This window comes from Labeo rohita, chromosome 12 (assembly GCF_022985175.1).
Source record: "Labeo rohita strain BAU-BD-2019 chromosome 12, IGBB_LRoh.1.0, whole genome shotgun sequence".
Taxonomy (NCBI): domain Eukaryota; kingdom Metazoa; phylum Chordata; class Actinopteri; order Cypriniformes; family Cyprinidae; genus Labeo; species Labeo rohita.
This window is the reverse complement of record NC_066880.1, coordinates 9,199,630-9,223,719: the sequence shown is the minus strand read 5'-3', so window position 1 is coordinate 9,223,719 and position 24,090 is coordinate 9,199,630. Positions and strand designations below refer to the sequence as shown.

General features: G+C 35.9%; 1 protein-coding gene across 1 annotated transcript in view; it reads right to left on the bottom strand.

The window, feature by feature from the left end:
- Positions 1-22,165, bottom strand: part of myo15b (myosin XVB) — a 38,140-nt gene extending 15,975 nt beyond the window's left edge. The window contains exons 1-34 of the mRNA XM_051125070.1: positions 19,742-22,165; positions 19,194-19,258; positions 18,944-19,007; positions 18,734-18,843; positions 18,511-18,585; positions 17,274-17,367; positions 17,086-17,189; positions 16,942-17,005; positions 16,757-16,870; positions 16,523-16,684; positions 16,286-16,399; positions 15,793-15,851; positions 15,563-15,686; positions 15,277-15,372; positions 14,895-15,026; positions 13,589-13,714; positions 13,382-13,459; positions 12,972-13,117; positions 12,824-12,869; positions 12,584-12,708; positions 10,988-11,102; positions 10,700-10,875; positions 10,506-10,596; positions 6,359-6,430; positions 6,119-6,176; positions 4,613-4,737; positions 4,417-4,512; positions 4,082-4,317; positions 3,664-3,833; positions 3,425-3,497; positions 2,588-2,761; positions 2,375-2,493; positions 2,103-2,173; positions 1,587-1,665 (exon numbers count right to left, since the gene is read on the bottom strand). Of these exons, the coding sequence (XP_050981027.1) occupies positions 1,587-1,665; positions 2,103-2,173; positions 2,375-2,493; positions 2,588-2,761; positions 3,425-3,497; positions 3,664-3,833; positions 4,082-4,317; positions 4,417-4,512; positions 4,613-4,737; positions 6,119-6,176; positions 6,359-6,430; positions 10,506-10,596; positions 10,700-10,875; positions 10,988-11,102; positions 12,584-12,708; positions 12,824-12,869; positions 12,972-13,117; positions 13,382-13,459; positions 13,589-13,714; positions 14,895-15,026; positions 15,277-15,372; positions 15,563-15,686; positions 15,793-15,851; positions 16,286-16,399; positions 16,523-16,684; positions 16,757-16,870; positions 16,942-17,005; positions 17,086-17,189; positions 17,274-17,367; positions 18,511-18,585; positions 18,734-18,843; positions 18,944-19,007; positions 19,194-19,258; positions 19,742-22,165 (5,977 nt within the window). The remainder of the gene's footprint in view (positions 1-1,586; positions 1,666-2,102; positions 2,174-2,374; positions 2,494-2,587; positions 2,762-3,424; positions 3,498-3,663; positions 3,834-4,081; positions 4,318-4,416; positions 4,513-4,612; positions 4,738-6,118; positions 6,177-6,358; positions 6,431-10,505; positions 10,597-10,699; positions 10,876-10,987; positions 11,103-12,583; positions 12,709-12,823; positions 12,870-12,971; positions 13,118-13,381; positions 13,460-13,588; positions 13,715-14,894; positions 15,027-15,276; positions 15,373-15,562; positions 15,687-15,792; positions 15,852-16,285; positions 16,400-16,522; positions 16,685-16,756; positions 16,871-16,941; positions 17,006-17,085; positions 17,190-17,273; positions 17,368-18,510; positions 18,586-18,733; positions 18,844-18,943; positions 19,008-19,193; positions 19,259-19,741) is intronic.
- Positions 22,166-24,090: the final 1,925 nt, after the last annotated feature.

Sequence of the window (24,090 nt, the reverse complement as noted above, 5' to 3'; positions counted from 1 at the left end):
ATATTAAAATTGAATTAAAATTACATTAAATAAAAAAGTAACTATATATAAAAAAAATCAACTGTAAGTGTTATACACTGCCAGTCCAAAGTTTTTGGACAGTAAGATTTTTTAATGTTTTTAAAGAAGTCTCTTCTGCTCTCCAAGTCTGCATTTATTTAATTTGATTTGTAATATTGTGAAATATTCTCACTGTTTAAAATAAATGCTTTCAATTTGAATATATTTTGAAATGTAATTTATTCCTGTGATCAAAGCTAGATTTTCAGCATCATTACTCCGGTCTTTATTATTATCAACATTTAAAACAGAGTACATTTTTTCAGGATTATTTGATCCAAAGATTTGCATTTATCTAAAATAAATAAAAAGCATTTACTTCAAATAAATAAAATAATAACTGTTTTTGAGCGGCAAATCAGAATATTAGAATGATTTCTGAAGGATCATGTGACTGGAGCAATGACGCTAAAAATTCAGCTTGAAAATCACAGGAATAAATTACATTTTAAAATACATTCAAATAGAAAGCAGTTATTTTAAATACTAAAAATATTTCGAAATTATACTATTTTGCTGTACTTTGGATCAAATAAATGTAGACTTTGTGAGCAGAAGAGACTTCTTTAAAAACATTAAAAATCCTATAGTCCAAAAACCTTTGACTGGTGTATATTTATTCATATATTTATTTTTAGGCAGTGGTTATTTGCACTAAATGCAAATAGCGATAGATGCTATTTATACTAAGTGCAAATACCAATGGATTCTGTTTACACTAAGTGAAAATAGCAGTATTTTCTTAGTGATAATATTAGTTGATGCTATTTATATTACTTAGTGCAAGTGGCAGATATTGCACCTTAGTATTGCAGTACATTATAAAACATTATGCAATAATAACATATTGAGTGTAAATCATTTATCATTTATTAAATGGATCCCGCCTTATTGGGACAATAAAGCCCTCCCTGCACCTAACCCTAACCAAAAAAAACACTCGTGAGGCATTTTGTTTGACACTTTTGGATTAATGACTTCATTTTATTAAAAAATTTCGATGTGATGTGATGTGAAAAGGGATAAAAAGGAGTTTGGCAAAAGGTGGATTCGAACTCGGGTTGATCGTCGCTACGCACTTTACAGCCTACACCACCGAAACTGTTGTTTAGCACACGTTTTTTGTAATGCTGACTATCCCAAACACACGTTTATGGGTTTAATTAGTGTTAATAGCCTCTGCCAACAAGTTTTTATTTAATTTGTTCTACTAAAACCGTCATTGCATACTATGAGTATTGTTGGCTCTATGACAAATAGCTTGTGATGTTCCACATTTGTAAGCTGCTTTGGACAAACAGGTCTGCTAAATGGATAAATGTAAAAGTATGGTAAACATGTCAACAGATGTCATGTAAATTAACTGTTAAGCTATATTCAGCAATCTTGTCTACATCTTATTTGTTACCATTAAACTGTATTATATTTATTCGCACTGTATCAGCCTCTTTGTTCTTGAAATATCTTGATCACTATCAATCAATCACTACAAACAAATTAAACAGATACACATTAACAAACTGTACCTGCTCCAGTGTACATGCTGGGCATCATACCTCCGCCTCCTCTCATTCTGCGATTCAGCATGGATGTCCGTTCAAAGTCCTATCAATAAAAACGAATAAAAATGCAGATAATAAGACCTCGGGCCAGCCCTCGAAGATAAAGGCAATACAAGTAGATCTCAGAGTTAATAAGTGCCAAAGCTATGTAATCTTTGCTGGCTTAATAAATGTTTGCAGTATGTCTGTGTAGCCTAGTGGTAAGCACTTGTGCTCTGACTCATGTTTCATCTCTTTAAATGTAAAACAATATATTTAAAAAATGTATTAAAAAATATAAAAATCAAACAATCTACAGTAGCCAGCACACTTCTAATTTATAATTCACTAAAAGAAGTTTATTAGGCTTTAAATTAAAAATCAGATATTGCTCAGTTGCTATAAAATAATGATTATTATTAATGGTGAATTCAAAGTAGCTACCAGTTTGACTATAAACTGTACAATAATGTTTATGTATTTGAACTGGACGATACTGACCGGAGGACCCTGATCAAACACCGGATCAAAGAGGTCATCAACGTAAGTATCCATCTGTCGACCTCGAGATCCTAAAAAAAAGATTTCAGGAGTGTCCTTTACAAAGTCAGGGTGAAACTGTCATTTTATTTATTCTAATGGGTGAGTCCGTTCCAACCCTCATTCTGTGGTTTTCATTCACTTTGATTTCTTTCACCGTCCCTCTGCAAAGTCATCCAACAGAACAATGACTCAGAATTTACAATTTGTTTCCTATACGGTTGGACACTCACCCTGGGATATGGAAGACGGTTCATAGGTGTCCCATGGGAATGTTTCAAAGGGTGGGAGACCAGGGGCTTGCATCGAGGGAGCAGGAGGTATAAAGTCATCCAGGTCTGTAGTTGCCATCCTGACAAGAGAAAATTGATCAGTAAAGGAATTAAACTGTAATTTGACAGTTTCCTTTGAATGAACTGTCAGCACTGAGCTCTATAGAGGCGTACCGGTCGCCTATGTTGTTAAAGAGGTAATCGTTTTGAGCGGGTGGGTGACCTATGGGCACATCAGCCTCCACTCCAGCCAAGAGATCCATTACAAAGTCACAACCAGCCAGGTCGGTCCAGCCCTCACCAGCCAGCAGAGACACAGACCAGCCACGTGTCGCTTCTTTCAGACCCCTGAGAGAAAGACTACTGGTGAATCTCACATAAATAACTAAATAATATTAAATAACTAAATGTAACACAAATAATTCTGTTGTATATACTGCATATTATATATATATATATATATATATATATATGGCAGTTTCACTATTTAATATTTTACATTCAATTCAAATATAAAATATAAATAGTTTAATTGATTTACATTTAAATAAATAATTATATATATATATATATATATAGATAGATATAGATATATATATAATTTTATAATTTTTAAATATCTAACATTTTGATAGTACATAAAAATTAACTTAAGGACATAAAATATGTTAAACAATCTTACAATATAGAAAAATGTTAAACAATGTTCATTCATGTTAAATAATAAACATAAAATGAATTATATAATTCTTTCTTTAGATTTTGAGGTCAAATATGTCACAAAATCAATTCTAGAAAAAAACTTGTATTAATGCTGCTTTATATATATATATATATATATATATATATACACTCATTTTGTTGCATTGTGAAAATCAAATGAACATGATGTCACAGTACAAAATATCCTCAAGATTTTAAGAATATGCCTAATTTTTTCATGTTAAAAATATTTGGGGATAAATATAACATTTTTTTGTGAGGTTGATCCACGAAACATCTATTAGCTACCTATAGCTAAGAAGCCAAGAGGCCAGTTGTTCCCCTGTGGTCCAAGACTCCACTTCCACTGTTAACCTTTCCTCTGAAAAAAATAAAATCAGTCAACATTAAATAAATGTAATACATGTAATAAATTTTTAATATCATAATTAATACCGTTTATTCGCTTGGAATGAACAGTGCAAACTATTCCAGTTTTCAGATACAGCTCATCACCTCAGTTTTTCCAAAAAAGCTACAGTCCTCACCATTGAAAGTGTTGACCTCCACCACCATTTTTCCTTTCCTCTGATTGGCTGTCCACTCGAGTTGACTTGGAGGATGTTGTCTGCAGGCAGGGGAGGGGAGCTGGAGGGATGTGAGAAGCTTGTGCTGGCACAGAGAGCGGTACTCCCCTGGACCCCGGTCAGACACATACCTGACAATGATAATATATACTATTTTTCATTCTGCACACAAGCAACATTACTAGTACAGAAAGGCTTATCTACTGATTTTTATATATTGATCAATATACAGTTTGACTTTTTAACTCCATTACATTTCATTGGAACTATCTGTCTAGTTTAATTAGGAAATATTAATTTGTATAATCAGTCAGTGGCAATGATGTTTCAGTCTGCTGTTTCCATTTTGGGTTTTTAATCCTATAACTATAAGACATACTTAAGCAGGGGTTTCTCCAGGGCAGGAGAGGGTGTGAAGGCACTCAGACAGCAGGCCAGGAGCAACCAGCCACGCAGGGCACTCTCCTCATTATCCCCATCCCAAGTGCGGTACACCAGTTGAGCTAGAATCTCGTCTCTAATGCTGGGCCGTAATTGGCTTTTCTCCACAATGTAGTTCCCCAACATCTGCTCTTCCCATCCTGTTAGATCTGAGTCACCTGTGAAACGCAAGATCTAAAAGAGAACACAGATGTCAGTAAAGGCTGTTGAATTTCTGTGGTAAAATATCCATTCAAAATAGTATTCCAATAAGTTTTAAGGCTTCACACGGACCAGTTTGTAGATTTCAAGAGCCGTGCGGGCATCATCGGGATCTAGAGATGTCAAAGGCTTTTGAAGCGGGAAACCCTGTGGTTGGCACCATCCGTCCTAATGGAAATGAAAACAGATAACTGCTGTAAAAAAATGGATGAAATTGATTGGAAACATGTATGGAAGACCACAAAAGTAGGAAGGAAAGAAGCTCTACCCTTAGGACTGTGTTGGCATAATGGGAGAAAGGGTGTCTGTCAATGTCTTGGGGCAACGAAAGGCTGTGGTCTGCTTTGATCTGTGGCAAAGCTACTTCTGATACTCCTGATCCTTGAGGACGTCCTGAAAGCCATCATTGTAAAATGTGAACACACTCACGATGGACACTCATCAGTCACTACAAGATTTTTAATGTTTTAAAAGTCTTTAATGTTAAGAAGTCCCTTTCGCTCACCAAGCCTGCATTTTTTTGATCCAAAATACAGCAAAAGCTGTAATGTGAAATATCTGTACTATTTAAAATAATTGTTTTCTATTTGAATATATTTTAAAACGTAATTTATTCCTGTGATCAAAGCTACATTTTCAGCATCATTACTCCATTCTTCATTGTCACATGATCCTTCAGAAATCATTATAAATTCCTAATTTGCTGATCAATAAATATTTTATTATTATTATTATTATTATTATTATCATCAATATTTAAAACAGTTCAGTACATTTTTTGGATTCTTTGATGAAAGAAATATCCAAATCAGCATTTATCTGAAATAAAAAGCTTTTGTAACATTATACATTATACCATTCAAAAGCTTGAAGTCAGTATATTTTTTATTATTTTGTTTACTTATTGGAAAATAAATTACAGAAATGAATACTTTTATTTAGCAAGGATGCTTTAAATTGCTCAGAGGTGCTGATAAAGACATTTATAATGTTACAAAAGATTTTATAATGTTAATGAAGGATCATGTGACTGGAGATAAAAATTCAGCTTTGAAATCACAGGAATAAATGACATTTTAAAATACATTCAAATAGAAAACAGTTATTTTAAACAGTAAACATATTTTTACTTGGACCATTTGTACTTTGGACCAAATAAATGCAGGCTTGGTGAGCAGAAGAGACTTCTTTAAAAAACATTCAAAATCCTACTGTTCAAAAACGGTAGTGTATGACTGGTAGTGTATCAATTAAAGATTAACTTAATTTGGGTGTGAACAAGGTCTATCATTCTGAAACTGAATGATTATATTCAGCAAGGATGCATTAAATCAAAATTGGCAGTAAGGACATTAATAATGTTATAAAACCTGCTCAAAGAATCCAGAGTTATTTTAAACTGCAATAATATTTCACGATATTGCTGTTTTTACTGTATTTTTGATTAAATAAAAGCAACTTTGGTGAGCATTACAGACTGTAGTTATATTAAAATATCAACAAAATCGCATTGAATTCAGTTTAAGAGTTTTACATGGTCAAACCATTCAGAAAATTGTGAACAGGTTGCTTTAGGTAAGCTGTTAATCAAAGTTACTTTGAAAAAATCTCCACTGTCTCTTGACTTTGTCAGTTTTGAAAGTTAAGAAAAAAATTCACATTTTACCTTTAGGCAGTCAAATCTGTTTGATCAATAAAATTACACACTACTTATACTTCAGTTTAAGCAAAAAGTCAGTACTTTTCATTGGTTATCAAATATCAAGAATCTTACCTGCTGCACTGCGTAATCGGGCCGACAATTCTGCCGGGATCTCCAATACTCCCACATCCTTCAGAAAAAAATATGGCATTTTATTTTTCTGTGTTATTCGAAAATTAAATTTTAACTCTGAAGTAACAGGTTACATTATGTACAAGTCCATAAAAATCAGATGCGCAGAGACCTTAATCACACAAGTCAAAACAAAAGAAAAAAAAATCTATAAAAATGAAAAGATTCAGAATGCCTCACCATCTCTGAAGAGGAAGATGTAGGTTTTGCGGCTTCCTTCACTGTGGTTCTATCAGTATGCTCCTGATCAAATCAAAATACAATCAAAAACACAATCTAACATTAAAAAACCCCCAAAAAGTGTCCATTTGCATACTGTAGTGGTTCATTCCTTTTTGACTGAACAATGGGACATTTATTTTGTAAAGCTATTCCACTCAGTTTTGTAAAGCTATTCCACTAAGCTATTACCTGTCCACGGCATTGTATGAAAAAGTAAACAGAGCTATTCTTAGCACCTGGCCTTCTTTTATATCCTAGAAGGACCCTCCCTCGACTCGCTCCTCCCCAAACAAAAGAATTACATATTACATACAGAATGACATATGAGGCACCAAACCCTTTTTTATCTTATCATTTAGTATTATCGTTGTTTTAATTGTCCGTTACTGTCTTGTGTATCACGGTTGCCAGAAATCCCTGTGCTATTGATTTTTACATACTGCAGAAACAAATCTGGAGATACTTTTTGCCTGTTCCAGTAAACCATTGTTATATTAAACAAATTAACGTCTATTAAACAAGCAAATATATAATCATACAAACTATACACAAAGTAGCTTAACCCACTGAATGAGGATCAGGTCACAAACCAGTCTTACCACAAATGCATAACAATTACTACAAAGTGATCTGACAGCACAGTACATGACAGCTCAGGAGGACAGAGTCCAAACTGTGTAAAACAATGATGGGTAACAAGGAAACTGAACTGAAAGCAGCAGGTTATATAACTTAGCGGATCATTCAAATATAACTCACTACCGCTCAAAGGTTTGGATTGACATTTCAATGTTTAATTCAGTTTTTTGATTAACATGGGACACAGTACATGTGAATTATTTATCTTATTTACAGTGCCCTCCACTAATATTGGCACCCTTGGTAAATATGAGCAAAGGTGGCTATGAAAATAAATCTGCTTTGTTTATCTTTTTGAATCTTACATTCAAAAAAATCACAAAATGCTAACCTATCATTGAAGTAAAACAATGGAAAGCAGGGGGAAAATCTTATTATGAAATAAATGTTTTTCTCTAGTTCATGTTGACCACAATTATTGGCACCCAATTATTGCAATGTCCTTTATGCGAGATAACATCTCTTAGTTTTCTCCTTTAATGCCTGATGAGTTTGGAGAGCACCTGACAAGAGATCAGAGACCATTCCTTCATATAGAAACTTTTCAGATCCTTCATTTTCCCAGCTGGTGCTTCTTCTCTTCAGTTCACCTCACACATTCTCTATAGGGTTCAGGGATGGCCATGGCAGAAGCTTCATTTTATGCTCAGTGACACATTTTTGTGTTGATTCTGATGTTTGATTTGGATCACTGTCCTGATGGAAGATCCAACAACAGGTCATTATAGAACAGATGCAGTCAGATACAGATTTTTTTATCTGTTGGTATTTGCTAGAATTCATGATGCCATGTATCTGAACAAGATGTCCAGGACCTCTGGCAGGAGAATAAGCCCACAGCATTAAAGATCCAGCAGTATATCTAACTGTGGGCATGGGGTACTTTTTTACCAAACCCATCTGGTGGGTTTGCTGCCAGAAAGCTTTTTTTTTAGTTTCATCTGACCACAGAAGCCAGTTCCGTTTGAAATTCAAGTCATGTCTGACAACTGAATATGCTGGAGTTTGTTTTTGGATGAGAAAGGAGGATTTTTCTTAAAACCCTCCTGAACAACATGTAGTGATGTAGGGGCTGTTTGATTTTTTTTTTTAGTCTTTTGACCCCAAGCCTCAACTAATCTCTGCAACTCTCCTGCTGTGATCCTTGGAGAGTCTTTGGACACTTAAACTCTCCTCCTCACCATGCATTAGGACGATATAGACACACATCCTTTTCCAGGCAGATTTATACATTTTTAGCTGATTGGAATTCTTAATTATTGTCCTAATGATGGAAATTGGGATTTCCAATGCTTTAGCTCTTTTCTTACAGCCACTTTCTATTTTGTGAAGCTCAACAATCTTGTTCTGCACATCAGAACTATATTATTTGGTTTTATTCCTTGTGATGGATGATTAAGGGAATTTGGCCTTTGTGCTCCTCACATTTATAATCCTGTGAAACAGTAATGGCTGGACAATATCATACCACTAGTCATTCTAGTGTGCTAAATAAATGCAAATATGAATGGGAATATACTTCAGAAATATTTTACTCCTTATAATTTCTAAGGGTGCCAATAATTGTGCCCACCATGCATTGGAGAAAAACATTTATTTCATAACATAAGTTTCCCCCCACTTTTAATTGTTTTACTTCAATGAAAGGTTATAATTTTGTGAATTTTTTGAATGTAAGATTAAAAAGATAAACAAAGCAGATTTTCATAGCCGTCTTTGCTCATATTTACATATTTATTAAGGGTGCCAATATTAGTGGAGGGCACTGTAAATATCCCATGACGCACCTTATGAAGGCTGTGATAGTGTCCAGAGTGTGGAAAGCTGCCATCTAGATTTTAACATAATTCCCATATGTGACAATGGAGCACAAAACCAGTCATTTTTTAAAATTTAGATTTATGTAGGGCAATATTTGGCTGAGATACAACTATTTGAAAATCTGTAAACTAAGGGTGCAAAAAGAAAATTGTAATATCAATATCAAAATATTAAGAAAATCGCCTTTAAAGTTGTCCAAATGAAGTTCTTAGCCATGATATTACTAAGCAAAAATTACATTTTGACACATATTTACGGTAAGATATTTACAAAATATCTTCATGGAACGTGATATTTACTTAATATCCTAATGATTTTTTAGCTTAAAAGAAAAATCGACAATTTTGAGCCATAAAATGTATTGTTGGCTATTGCTACAAATATACCTGTGCTACTTATGACTGGTTTTGCGGTCCAGGGTGACATTTGTGTTATGCAATACTTAAAGCTATGTAATACTTTTAAACTTTAATAATATTCTACAATATTGAAAATAGTAATAACAAAGGAGTTTTGACTGGTAGAGTAAAGCTAAAAAAAGGCAGAAAGTTTCAGACGTACCTTTAAAAGCTTTTTCCAACATATTACATCACATTAAACTAATCTTAAAGTCATATATCACTGATCTAAATCTCTTTCTTATTTTACGCCCTGAATTCTCTCTCTGTATCATTAATCTGTTTGCTATTAGTGTAATATGGATAAATATTAAGCACTACCTACCTAGGATGATATTAAAACAAACGTGGCCGTCCCCATGTAAAGTTCTCTTTAACCGATGAAATTAGTTGAAATCCAAACACAAGAGAAGTGGTGCTTAGGTGGGTCTTTGCAGGAATGAGAGAAAGAAAGTGAGGAATAAAGAGAGAGAGTCTAGGATCAAAGATGAAAGGGCAGGTGGGTGGCCGGGTGGAGCTCACCTCACCTAACTATGACAGTTCTTACATATGTACACACTCTTTAACGTCCCATGACGCACTAAAGAGACCAAACACGCCATATGAATCAGAGAATAAACATAACTGTATTATAGTGGATTTGTTTTTAGTTTTTTTGCATAATGTGTATGGTTTTGTTTTTACAAGAAATATAAACATAAAAAGAAAAAAAAAAGATGTTAAAACAACACCCTTTATTTATTTAATATGAAATTAAATTGGAATTCTTTTACTATTGAGGTGGGTGCCATTTTAAGATCAATAAACTGAATTTCACAATCTCATAAATTCACTCAGCACACAAACGGGTCCAAAGTCCTTCAAAAGAGTAAAATATATTACACGACTCATGACCTATGATATATGATCACACTCTGTCCTTACACATAATGTAAGGAAACAATAATGAATGAGCAGTGGATATTGAGACATGCATGACTAACTTGGAAATAACTTCTGTACTACTAACTTGGAATGATTAATATCTGTTGTTTGGAATAGGAGGAGTGAGGCTGGGATTTATTGCATTGTATAAGGTGTCACATATTAATTAAGAAGTTCTGGTTGCGTAGCAATGGACCATACAGGTAAACAACTGATACAGTCCAGCTTGTGAATTGTATATGTGCAAATTAATCCAAGAAGATACATGGGGAAAAGGATGGAAAGAGCTAGAGATAAATAGAGAAGTAGATAAAAGCTATCACCCTCCAGTGACGTCTCTTGATGGTGTCTCTGGTGATCATCATAGCGGCCCAGAACTGAGTGAATGACTGTTTTAGTTTCTTGTAGTACTTCCTGTAACAGAAAGAGGGCGCCACTGTTTCACATTCATATTCAGAATCACATTTGATTCTCTTTTTTTTATCATGCTTATCAAATGTGAAATCGCTGCACATACCGGGCCTGGTGGCCCCTGATGTGGGACTGGATTACAATAGCTTTCTGTTTAAAGAAACGGAAGTTTCTTCGGCAGATGAAGCCGCGAATGTTCCTCTGGATGGTGACTGCTGCCCATGTTTGGGTGCTGCTCCATTTATCCTCCACCCGGTGGTACAGACTCTCCTTCATAAACACCTGTGTGTTCACATTAAAGGAAATCATTTGAGGGTGGGATTTTTAGTGTTCAATGTATTCACTGAATGAGTCAAAATAACCCAGGCTTAGGAAAATTGTTATGTTACTGTACTTTAGTGAGTCCTAGTTGGTACTGGCCTTCCTCTGCTCCTATAGTCTCCAGTAAAGTCACTACTTGCTCTTTACAAGACTGGTTTGGAGGTCTCTGGGCCAATAATACACCATATCTGAAATTAGACATAAACAGTGCTAAAAAAAAATGTAGTTTAATAAACTCACCTATAAAAATAGTGGAGATTTTATCCACAAGTTTCCTATGCCCCATGAGACCTTGCGTCAAAAGTGGGAGCGTCTTCCGGTTCAAAGTAAACAAGCAGGACGTGACACTCATTCATTTAATAGTTGACGGGAGTGATGGGCAAATGAAGCCTCGTGAAGCACCAAGACTTTCCTTTGACTGTTTCGGGAAAAGATTAAAAGCTTTGAGAGTGTCTTAAAAAACGCAATCTGGTGGTTAGTAAAAAATAAAGCAGCCAAAAGCCTGTGAAGCTCCATCGGAAGAAGCATTCACAATAATTTCCATAGATTGATCCATGTTATAAGCACAAATAAAACCCTAACCGTGTGTTTGTTTGTTGAATTTCTGACTCTGATAAATTAATTTACCCATTGAACAGTGTCATTAAATGCCAGTGTGAATATCAATATGATGTAATAGAAGAATAATGTACACATTTATTAATTGCATATGGCATATATTTAATTTTCCTGAAATAATTTGTATTCTTCATATTACTTGTATGACTGGGTATTTAAAAATGTAATTATTAAATAGGACCCAATGAAAATGTACTCGCAAAGTAAGATCTGGGGGTCGAACATCATGACACACAAAGTGAAGTGCACACAAAAGAAAGCTTTTACGAAAGGGATTTCTACGTTAAGCCTCAAATCGAGGCTTCATCTGGCGTGCCGTTTAACACAAGCTCTGATGTCTCAGTTCAAATGTTATTTCACTAGTTCAAGGAATTTAATTCAAGATTTAGTGATCCAAATTTACTAATGATGTGGGAACACAAATTCAAAAAGCATATGCTGTCCATAAAAACATAATGACATCTCTCATAAAGGTGTGTAATAATGTTAACAAAGTAAGCAATGGTCTAAAAAACACTTCACTAGCCTCTAAGGTAATCCTCTTTGCTAATTAGCACACAAAATACCATTGGTTGTACCCACGTTCTTTTTTACAGTAGCATCCCCCGGAAACTTGTGGATAGAGGTAGAGAAAATAAAACAAATGCCAATTTTTCACATTAAAAAGTGTATAAATCACTAGTTTTTCTAAAGAAACACTGTCCAACAGTGACACCAGCGGGTAAAGTTAATAATAATAATAATAAATGTTTCATTAACAGCATATTAGAATGATTTCTGAAGGATCATGTGACACTGAAGACTGGAGTAATGATGCTGAAAATGCTTTGATCACAGAAATAAATGACATTTTAAAACATATTCAAATAAAAAAGTTATTTTAAATAGTAAAAATATTTCAAAATTGTAGATTTTCATGCAGGCTTGGTGAGCAGAAGAGACTTCTTTAAAAAAACTTACTGTTCAAAATGTTTTGACCGGTAGTGTATGTATGATTGCTATACCACTAATTATGTATTTGGTTGTCCCACTTTCTGCTATAGTGTGTTACCTCTCCATGAACAGCGCAAAAGGGAGGCGAATAGGAAATCCTTCTTTTCGTATGTGAATGGTCTCCAGTATCCCTCCATGCCTTAGCTGTGTGGTTATGTAGTCAACATCAAATATGCCTGGAAGCTGAAACCACATAGAAACACCAAACTGAGCTCCACCAATAGATTTGTGCTTGCTTACTCTAAACGGTTCACAGAGAGATTATATGTAAATTACACATAGTGTCAGCTGCAATTACCTTAACATAGTTTGGCTTAAAGCATCGTATAAATGTAGTTTTACACCTAAAAAAAGAATTAAATTATCTTTACATATTCTCACATCGGACCATTATCACTGTGCATAAAATACAAAGCAGCAGAATAAATAATTGTGACATTGTTGACCTCTCCAAACGAGTGGTGAGCTCTGTAAGTGACTGCTGGAAATGAGCAGCTACAGTTGACGTCTGGTTTCGGTAACCCCTTGCTCTTCCCAGCTCTTTCTGTTGGACGTAACGCTCCTGAACCTTCCGGAAGAGACCCGACACCATCTACACAGACAAGAAAACACACTCCAATTACTTCTTACAGGTTTTTGTTACCAAACATTGGTGCTTTAAAGCTTAATGAGACCTAAAGCTTGCATAAATGATATGGGTTGTTGCTAACTCTTTTGTTTTGTCTGGGTGTGTTGACAGTCTCATGAATATATAATAGTAGACACATTATTGTGTTTCTTTGCAATCTTGAGACATCACAAATCACTGAAGACAGTGTGACGTGAGCTTCCATTAACACAACTGAGATGAATTTACCTGTAAACGACTGCGGGCAAAAAGCTCTAATACTTCTGGGCGAAACTGATCGTGATTTTTATTTAAAAAGTTGTGGACCTGGTGAGGAAAAAAAATAGCCAAAAATTAACCAAAAAGTATTTTAGCAATGAAAGATTCTTGGGTGAACTGTTGGAACAATCATTTTGCATGAATAAAACATTTTGTGGATGCTTAGATCAGGCTTGCCTGGTACGTGACAGCCCCTGCATAGTGATATATTGTGAACACTGGCAGGGGAATTTTGGGCTTGGTGTAGTAGGGACTGTTGCCATGGTGATAGTGACATTTCTGCAAGAATGTGTGGTCTGTAGCCTGGGACAAAAAAGGGACAGAGCCAAAGAAAAGAGAAAGGCAAAAAAAAAGACAAAGGCGGCCCATAAATCCATTGTAGTATATATAATTTGCATTTGAATCAACATTGAGTTATTTTGGTGGAATTTCAAGTTTTATAATATTTAAACATCTCGTTAGACACACACACTACCAGTCAAAAGTTTCTGAACAGTAAGATTTTAATGTTTTTTAAAGAAGTCTCTTTTGCGCACCAAGCCTGCATTTATTTAATCTGAAGTAAAGCAAAAACAGTAAAAATTTGAAATATTTTTACTGTTTAAAATAACTGTTTTCTATTTGAATATATTTTAAAATATAATTTATTTCTGTGATTTCAAAGCTGAATTTTAGATCATTACTCCAGTCACATGATCCTTCAGAAATTATTCTAATACTCTGATCTGATGTTTAGAAACATTTTTTATTATTATTATTATGTTGAAAAGAGCTCAGAAGATTTTTTCTGATGTATAGAAATGTAAGAAGAACTGCATTTATATGAAATATAAATCTTTTGTAACATTATAAATGTCTTTATAATCACTTTTGATTAATTCAGAAGCATCCTTGCTAAATAAAAGTATTAATTTCTATATTTTTTTTTTACAAAAGAAAAAAAAAAAAATACTGACTCCAACTTTTCAATGGTATAGTGTATAATATTACAAAAACTTTTTATTTAAGATAAATGTGGATGTTTAGATCTTTGTATTCATTAAAGAACCCTGAAAAAAATTACTCAACGGTTTTAAATATGAAAGAAAATGTTTCTTGAACAACAAATCAGCATATTAAAATGATTTCTGAAGGATCATGTGACACTGAAGACTGGTGTAATGATGCTGATAATTTAGCTTTTATCACAGGAATAAATTACATTTCAAAATATATTCAAACAGAAAGCAGTTTTTAAATAGTAAAAATATTTCACATTACAGCTTTTGCTGTATTTTGGATCAAATAAATGCAGGCTTGGTGAACAGAAGAGAATTCTTTAAAAAACATTAAAAATCTTACTGTTCAAAAACTTTTGACTGGTAGTGTAGAAGTAGAAGAAAACATCTAAACCCGTCATTAAGCTATAGTATAAGATTATTCAAATGGATACTGACTTTAGATTACTAAAATGCCTGGAATGAAGCTAAAAATGTGAAGTTACTTGAGGAAGGCAAGTCTGGTCGTCCAGGATGCGAAGAATCCCGTACGGCCGTGCTGAGATGAGATCCAGACAGCCATTAGAGTCTTCCAAAATTATCGGATACCACTGGATTTGCTCTGCACTGTATTCCTCCTAATAAAATCACACATAGCCATGTTTTATTTATTTTTTCAGTCCCCTAAAGTATTATTTCCAGGGCAAGAAAACATCTAAGAAGCCTTATTTATAGTCTGATATCTCAACTGGAATGGGTAGATATATATTAAAACATGTGTCCTTCAAGTCCAACTGGCAGAGACTCCTTAGGGTACTAATATTTTCATAACTGGCCTCTGAAGTTGAAAAAACCTGAGAAATATGACTGCTGAGGACACACACTGACCTGCTCTTGGGCAACCAGGGCTTTGTTCACAAACTGTTGCAGCTGCTCGTTGGCAAAGTTTATGCACAGCTGCTCAAAACTGTTCACACTCAGGTCCTGTAATGCACATTTGTTCAGTTCTCTCCCACAGACTTCATAAGAGGCTTACTATATTTAAACAGGCTTAACAAGTAGGAATTCAGTGGCACTATGCACATATGATTCAGCTATACATGTAAAAAAGACAATCAACAAGACATTTAACAGCAAAACTGTCACTTTAAAGTCATAATGAGGGACAGGATACCTCAAAGCCGTATATATCCACAATTCCAACAGTGCTGTCCATCTCTGTCGGGATCAACCATTCATTGATGCGTTCGAGAATCCAGTCAAACAGCACAGAGTATAGCATCTTGGCAATGGCATCTCTGATTCAAGAGCAGTCTGTCAGTATCTAATCTTCATCAGCTATATTATGGGTCAAAATAAGTAATGCATTACAGAATCCAATCATTTCAATAACATTTGTCTAACCTGGATTCAATGGCACTTTCCACAGATAGAGGGCAGTAGATCCTATCATAAGTTGTTTCCTGTGGAAACAAATGAAGTAATATTCTTGGTTAATAATATATTGTGGCATAAATGTGAAGCTTATAATTTACAAAAGCACTGTTAAAAATGTTAAGGTTGGTAAGATTTTTAAATGTTTTTGTCTCTTATGCTCTCCAAAGCTGCAAATAACAAATAAGACAGTAAAACAGTAATATTGAGATTTTTTTTTTTTACAATTTAAAATATCTGTTTTATTTTTAATATATTTTAAAATGCAATTTATTCCTGTGATGCCAATGATGAATTTTCAGTAGACATTTCTCCATTTTTCAGTTTCACATGATCAATGCCCCAGAAACATGTTGAAAACAACTCAGTTTAAGTTGTACTGAACCCAAAATATTCATTTAATTCTTAGGGCATGGGAAGAAATTAATGTGCATTTGGGTGAGAGTGTGTATGAGTTGCTCACAGTCACCCGGTGCGTAATGACCGTCTGTAACGCCTCGGCAGACACCTGCAAGAGGTTTCCCACTCTCCGAGCTTCGGCTTCACTAAAAATACGGGCGACCTCAAACGAGTCACTCTAATTTTGTGAGGGGACAAACACACAGCTTATTGAATACACATTTTAAGAATGATAAAAGCTAAAAAATGATAAAAAGCTGATAAAAGCTGTCCTTATAAAGGGTAATCCAGGCATCCACACCTCATAAGAGCTGAAGCAAATGTTGCCCAGCTGCAGGATCGATGACAGAATGGCCCATATGTTTGCAAGCTGATCTGCATGTAAACCAATGGTCTCTAAGCAGTGGACTAAAAGCAGGAAGTCTTGCTTGTCATTCTTCCCTTGTAGCTCACAAGCCCTGCCCTTAAAGCATTTAAATAGAAATATTAGACAACTATCATTACCTAATACACTTTTAAGGGGATCTTCGTTTACCTGGTTGAGGTAGAAGTAAGTTTCAGCTACTTGCAGGTAAAGATCCTGCTTGTCCCAATCATTCATTCCAGCCAACAGTTCATAAAACACATGGTAGTTTCTCTCCTCCTTAGCCTAAAGAAACACAGTTTCATTCAATTCCTTGCAGGTGTACTAAAGTGCAAGCTAATGAATAAACGTCTAACCTGGAAGACAATTCTTGATTTTTCAAGAAGATATTTTGACAAAGACGTCCCGACAACAACACCACTGAAAAAAATAAAGGGAGATTATATCTCATGGAATGCTCTCTGCCCCTAAATCAAACAGACAACATGCAGTACACTTACTGGCATATGTGGATGTGCAGGTACTTTCCAAACCGGCTAGAGTTGTTGTTCAGTATGGTTTTGGCATTACCAAAGCTCTCAAGAATGGGTAAAACATCCATTGGCTGATGAGAGGGAGATAATCTTTGTTTAAATATAGTTGTGTGATTCTGTCTTAATTTTCCATATGTATTGATAAATTGATTTACCTGACGTAATTTATCATTTCTGCCCTGATACATGGAACTTAGGTAATGGACAATGAGCTTGGCAGCTTCTGTCTTGCCTGATCCACTTTGTCCACTGTTGGGACATTCACATTCTTTTAAATTTACAATATACAGCAGGAATATGTATATACATACATCATGTACAGTCATTGTATATGCATATGTACAGTTGAGGTCAAAAGTTTGCAGAATCTGCATAATGTTAATTATTTTACCAAAATAAGAGTGATGATACAAAATGCATGTTATTTTTTATTTAGTACTGTCCTGAATATTTTGCTTAAAAGACGTTTACATATAGTCCACAAGAGAAAATAATAGTTGTAATCCACAGCTGTGTTTTTTTGTTTAATGATAGTTGTTCATGAGTCCCTTGTTTGTCCTGAACAGTTAAACTGCCTGCTGTTCTTCAGAAAAATCCTTCAGGTCCCACAAATTCTTTGGTTTTTCAGCATTTTTGTGTATTTGAACCTTTTTCAACAATGACTATGATTTTAAGATCCATCTTTTTAGGACAACTGAGCGACTGCTCAACTATTACAGAAAGGTTCAAATGCTCATTGATGCTCCAGAAGGAAAAACGATGCATTAAGAGCCGAGGGTAAAAACTTTTAGGGTAAATTGAACTTATTTTGTCTTCTGGGAAACATAAGTATCTTCTGTAGCCTCTGAAGGGCAGTACTAAATGACAAAAATAAGATATTTAGGCAAAAGAAATTGCCTAAAAAAAAAAAAAGAAAAAGTAGCTACACTTCATCTGTTCAAAGTTTTCACCCCCACTTCTTAATGCATCGTTTTTCCTTCGGGAGCATCAGTGAGCATTTGAACCTTCTGTAATAGTTACATACGAGTCTCTCAGTTGTCCTCAGTGCAAAAAGATGGATATCAAAATCATTCAGTCATTGTTGAAAAGGGTTCAAATACACAAAAACGGGGAAAAAACAAATAATTTGTGCGACATGAAGGATTTTTCTGAAGAACAGCGGGCAGTTGAACTGTTCAGGACAAACAAGGGACTCATGAACAACTATCACTAAACAAAAAAAAAAAAACACAATTGTGGATCATTCAGATAACAACCCAGTATTAAGAATCAAGCGTATGTAAACTTTTGAACTTATAATCCCTCTTATTTTGATAAAATAATTAACATTTTGCAGATTCTGCAAGGTGTATATAAACTTCTGACCTCAACTGAACCTATAATCCTCCTCACTTTATGATGATGCAGTGCTCCTGGGTGGTATTCTGAGATTGGCAAAAGGCAGCATCTGCTATGGCATATATATGGCTACAGGGACAATAAAAATCTGCCTTTTAATATGACTGTTAAACTCAAATAAAAAAACACATTATTTGCTTACTGCTAATATGGCAAAAAATAAAAACAAAAAGCATCTACAACCAAACACTGCATAAAGATAAGCGAAAGCACTCACGGTGGATTATTGTGCTTCTCTTTACCCTGGTACTGCTGTCTCAGATCCTCAGTGTAGATGCTGAGAGGCTTGAAGGGGTTGATGGACAGGAGCATATCGCCAATATATGTCTGTTGGTTTTAATAAACAGTTTTAATAAAGTAAAAAAAACAACAACCGGATGTGAAAAAGAAAGAACATATTTGATTGTCTGGAAAAGGGAATGCATACATAAATTGAATCTCGATGAAACCGCTTCTTCAAATTCAGCAGAACGGAACTTTCACACACCTCTCTGGAATAAAGATGTGCACTTTGGTTAAAGTTGTCATGTTTTAAAACAATTCAAATAAACACAGCATGCTATCTAATGTGCTAATTAATGCCTTGTTCATATAATTAATTTTTCCTAGTATGGCTTTTTTTGCATAGACAGTCTACATAAGGAAGTGCACATCAGGTGATGGCTGCGATGACTCACTCCAGCTGTGCCAAATCTTCCACCTCATCCACCTCCACAGCTTGGCTGCTTCCTGGCATCATTACCTGAGGCACAAAGTAAAGGAAGCAGAGCAGAACTGTCACTGAGAGCCCCCAATGGGCAGATGTGGATAACACCTACACTATTTCAGAGCTTCCTGCTTCGAATCAAACAATAAGCATTGTAGATGTCAGTACAGTTATTTGTGACCCTGGACCACAAAACTTGAGTAGCACGGGTATCTTTGTAGCAACAGCCAACAATACATTTTATGGGTCAAAATTATCAATTTTTTCTTTTATGCCAAAAATCATTAAGATATTGAGTAAAGATCATGTTCCATGAAGATATTTTGTAAATTTTTCTTAATATTTAGATTTTTTGCACCCTCAGATTCCAAATTTTCAAATAGCTGTATCTCGGCCAAATATTGTCCTATCCTAACAAACCAATACATAAATCTCAATTTTAAAAAATGGACCCTTATGGCTGGTTTTGTGGTCCAGGGTCACATTTGGGTAATTACAAGAGTTCAACATATGTCGTACCTGTGTGCTGTTAAGTCTCTCCTCTAGCATATTTTGGGTTGGATCTTCAGATTCCCATGGGCCCCTGCCATTATGGACTGGAATGATGTGGGGATGTTCATCATCTTGATACACCGTCCATTTGGTAAGCTTCTCCACCGTTTGATGGGGCAGAAGGTTTTCTGAACGTAGCCAGTCTTGAGGATCACCACTCATTTGTTGAGTCTGAGCCCAGTGTAGGTCCACATCGGAGGGCAAAAGACCCTCACCCATCAGTTCTGCCACTTCTCGGTCTGCATCTTCTTCATAAGAAGGCTGCATGGCTACATTCCTCCATGTCTCAGGTTCTGCTGGTACATCCGTATTCCTTAGGTTTCTCTCCACTTCTCTGCTCTGTCCTGAACTTATACCATTCAGCAAAGGTTTAGATATAGACAACTTGGTGATGTTCACTTGTGATCCCCCAAGTTTTCCCTTCGCGGCTTGTAGTATACTTGTACCTTCTTTGATGCCTGATGTTGGCTCTTTCTTGTCTGCTTTAACCTCAGGCTGCTCCTCAATCACTTGAGAGTTTGGGCTACCATTCTTATCACTTTTACTCTCCTGAGTGTTTTTCTTAATGGACTTTAGTAGGCTAAGGTCTGGCTTGACTGGAAGAACCAGGCGAGCACCAGGCTTTGGTGGTTTACGCTCTGTTGTGCCTGCATTTTCTGTGCTGGTGCTCGTAGATGGAATGGTGGCTTCATTAGCCTTGCCAATTTTGTTCATCCTCGGGAAAACAATTGCATATTTAGCATCTCCTGAATTGGCCTTTTCCTCCACTTCCTGTGGAGATGAACAAGGTTCATCAGAGTCATGAACTGTAGTATCCTCATCCGTCTTGGAATCCTTTGAGGTTGATATTTCCTTCTTTGATTTTGCCATTTTCATAACCATCTTTTGTCGGATAAGACTCTTCTTGGACTTGGTGCTGCTGTTCCTCTTCTTCACTACCAAAGCAGGGAGCCATTTTGAGATCCCAATCGCTTGAGTGACCGCTGATAATTTTCTACGAACGTGGATGCCCTTCGGCATCTTCTTTTGAATCCATCCTGAGACACGACGCAATGTCGTCATGCCTCTTTTCCGGGCTAATAAGCGCTCTGTTGACTTTGAGGGCATCTCTTCTTCAGGTTCAGGCTCAACTGCGTCCGCCACTATTTTCTCACATAACTCTTGATTTGGCTCTTCGACAACATCTACAGTATCTTTAGGAGGTTGCTCTTTGCCGTTCTTGCTTTTATCATCTTTTCCTTTGCCTTTCATTGAAAACAGCATACGAGACGGTCTGTTTAGCAAACCTTTCGGGCCTTTTGTTGAGCTTGCTGCCTGATCTTGAGCCTGCTGATTACCTTCCATTGCCTTTGTTTTACTTGCCAGTTGTAGAATTTGAGACTTACCTTTCGCAGCGCCACCTTTCGAGAGAGCCATTCCTTTAATATGGACTCCTTTTGAGGGCCCAGAATCATCTTTAGGCTCTTCTTCTCTAGAAGTTCCCTTCTTTTGTAGTATCTTGGATTTTAACATCTTTTTCTGCCCTTGGAGGTGAACTGTCAGGTTTAGCGGTGCTGGTTTCTTTGACAAACGGGGTGTGCTCTTTTGCCCTGTATCGCTCAGCACCTCCTCAGAGTCTACTTCTTCTGCACTGCTAACAGGTTCCTTCTCAGGTTCTTCTTTGATGCCACTTTCAGAAGGCACATCAGGATTGTCCTCGGTCTCACTTTTCTTCTTCTCTTCTTCTTCCTCGCCTTCGGTTTTTTGGCCTACATCATCTTCTTCCTCCCTTTCTGTTTTTTTGCCTACATCTGACAGTTCTTCTTCACCACTTAATACACTTGCGTCTGTCTCAGCTGTGTCCTCCACGCAATCTGACCCCTCCTTCTTGTCATCCTTTCGTTCTTCTTTATCACTCTCTTGTTCTGAGCTCTCTGCTTTCTCGCTCTCCGATTCTGTATCTACTACTTTCGCACCTCTCCTTCTCGCAACTTTTGCAGGAGTTTTGGTTGGATTTTTCTTCTGGTCAGGTTTTGATTTGACAGCTTTCCCAGCTCTCCCTCTACCCGTATTGCCATTAGTCACCTTAGCAGGTAAGACTTTGCCATTTTGCTTTCGTGCTTTGGCTATTTGCCTGGAGGTCTCTATCTCTTCCTCTTGTGGTTCCTCGGTTTGCTCACTATTCACAGTTTTCTTCTCCTCATCTTTTTTGTTTATCCCTTTCCCAGCTGCCTCTTCCTTCTTTACAAATTTACCGCCTTTTCCTTTCCCACTTTCATTATTATTTGAGAGTATTTGAGATTCAGTCTTTGCTCCTTTTTTGGATGGAACTGGTTCTTTTTTGTCTGTCTTTCCTGTCACTGCTTTCTGCTTGCCTCCTCTAGCCCTATTAGGGGATTTGGCTGGAGGCATGATTCTTGGTCAAAATAACCTCGTAGGTCCTGTTTCTAATTGTTCCTCCAATGTCAGGACATTTCTTTGATGGCCTAAGAATAATAAAACATCTTCAAAGATTAGAAGACCACAAAAGATGTATCAATTATGCAATACAAATCATTCTATCTGCAAAACTTTCACTAATTTTTAACCTTTGTGCAGGTCTAGTGAAACTGATGCATATCAGCAGCCTAAACTACCATGGGTAGTGATCATATGTCATGTCTTTCAACTAAAGTGCAAGGTGTACCTGATCTAATGGTCACCATTAGGACTGGGTTTCAGGCATTTAGCTCATCACTCTCAATAATGTCGGTTGGATCAGAGATCTGACTTTAGATATAGACAGATCAAGCACCGTTAAATAAGAGATTTAACATAATACACACAAGTACTCAAATACTGTCTAAATTATACATCTGCGTCTTTTTCCAGAAGAAATTCTAACATATTTGCAAAAACTGCACTACAGACGTGTAACAATGAATGACTCACCCGTCTTCTCAGGTACATCCAAGGCACTGAGGGGGTCTCGAGATTATTTCTGCTAGTCCCAAACACTCCATTGGATTGATCCTGTGACCAGACTCAAACACCTACACAGTCTCTCTGACACAAACACACACATACTCACAAGCATGCACAGGCATTCAAGAGCTCTTGTGAATAATTTATTTGATGGCACACCATATAGTTATGCACCCATTCATATCGGCAGCTGCTGAACAGACGGTGGAAAGGTGAGAGGCTTCACTGCAGGGGTGACAAAAGGTGTTGATACATGAGAGAGCAGGAGAAAGACACTGACAGATGCTCACATGCTTGCAAAGAAATTCCAGAAGACATTCCTTACAAAACTTTTCAGAAAAGTCTGCTATTGTTTACTCTCTCCATCACAAAAAAAGATCTATATTAGAATTTTGGATAAAAAAAAAAGTGACAAAAAAGAGAAAATAAACATTTTTAATAACACAAGATAAACAACAACCTATGTATCAGGATGAAATCAAATGCTGAAAATTTTATATTAAAAACAGAGTAAAGTGCATCTGTATGGATAAAGTGCAAGGTCTTTTATAATTATTAAATATTTAAGTTTCCACAGTGGTGGTCTATTCCCCCCCCCAAATATGTTAAAAAATAAAAATCAGACAAAAAATAGATAGATGGATAGACAGACAGACAGACAGATAGATAGATAGATCCATTATAATAATGTCATTTCCTTATTTACTTAAATTTTCCTGCTTGTGCTGTGTGACACAATGGTGTAAAGTCTAATCTCCAGGATTCTTCAAGAGATGGTGTCCAATATCAGGCAAACATTTGAGCTACTGCGATTAGGGAACAAAGCATCTCTCAATAATAGATGATCAAAACTCTTGGCTAAGTGTGTATGACAGCTGATCTGACCAAAGGGAGTTTCCTTGTCAAATGTTTTCAAAAGCTACAACCTTTATAAGCAGCCATAAATTGATTTGACAGAGGTACAGTTGTGGTTTGCTTAGAAAAAAAAGATAACCAGTCATGTTCACGTTTATAAATCTTTCACCCCTTCTCTCTTTGAAAAAAAACTGACATTCCGAACCAAACCAAAGGAACTTAATCACTACTTAATATAATTTTACATTTTTCAAATATAAATACACGTCATCTTGTTTATGTTTACAATAATTGCTCAACATGCTGGGTTAAGGAATTTTTAGGCATCTTTCGAACTTACAATGCAATCATAAACATGAACCCAAAGACAGTAGTAGGTGTAGTGTTTTCAGCAAGTCTTATCAATCGGCCATATTTGGGTACTGAACGTAAGCAATGCCACTGAACCGATCCAAACTCGCATATTTTGCTAAATATTGCTGCTTAAAATGGTCAATTATTGTCATGTTTTGGGCTGT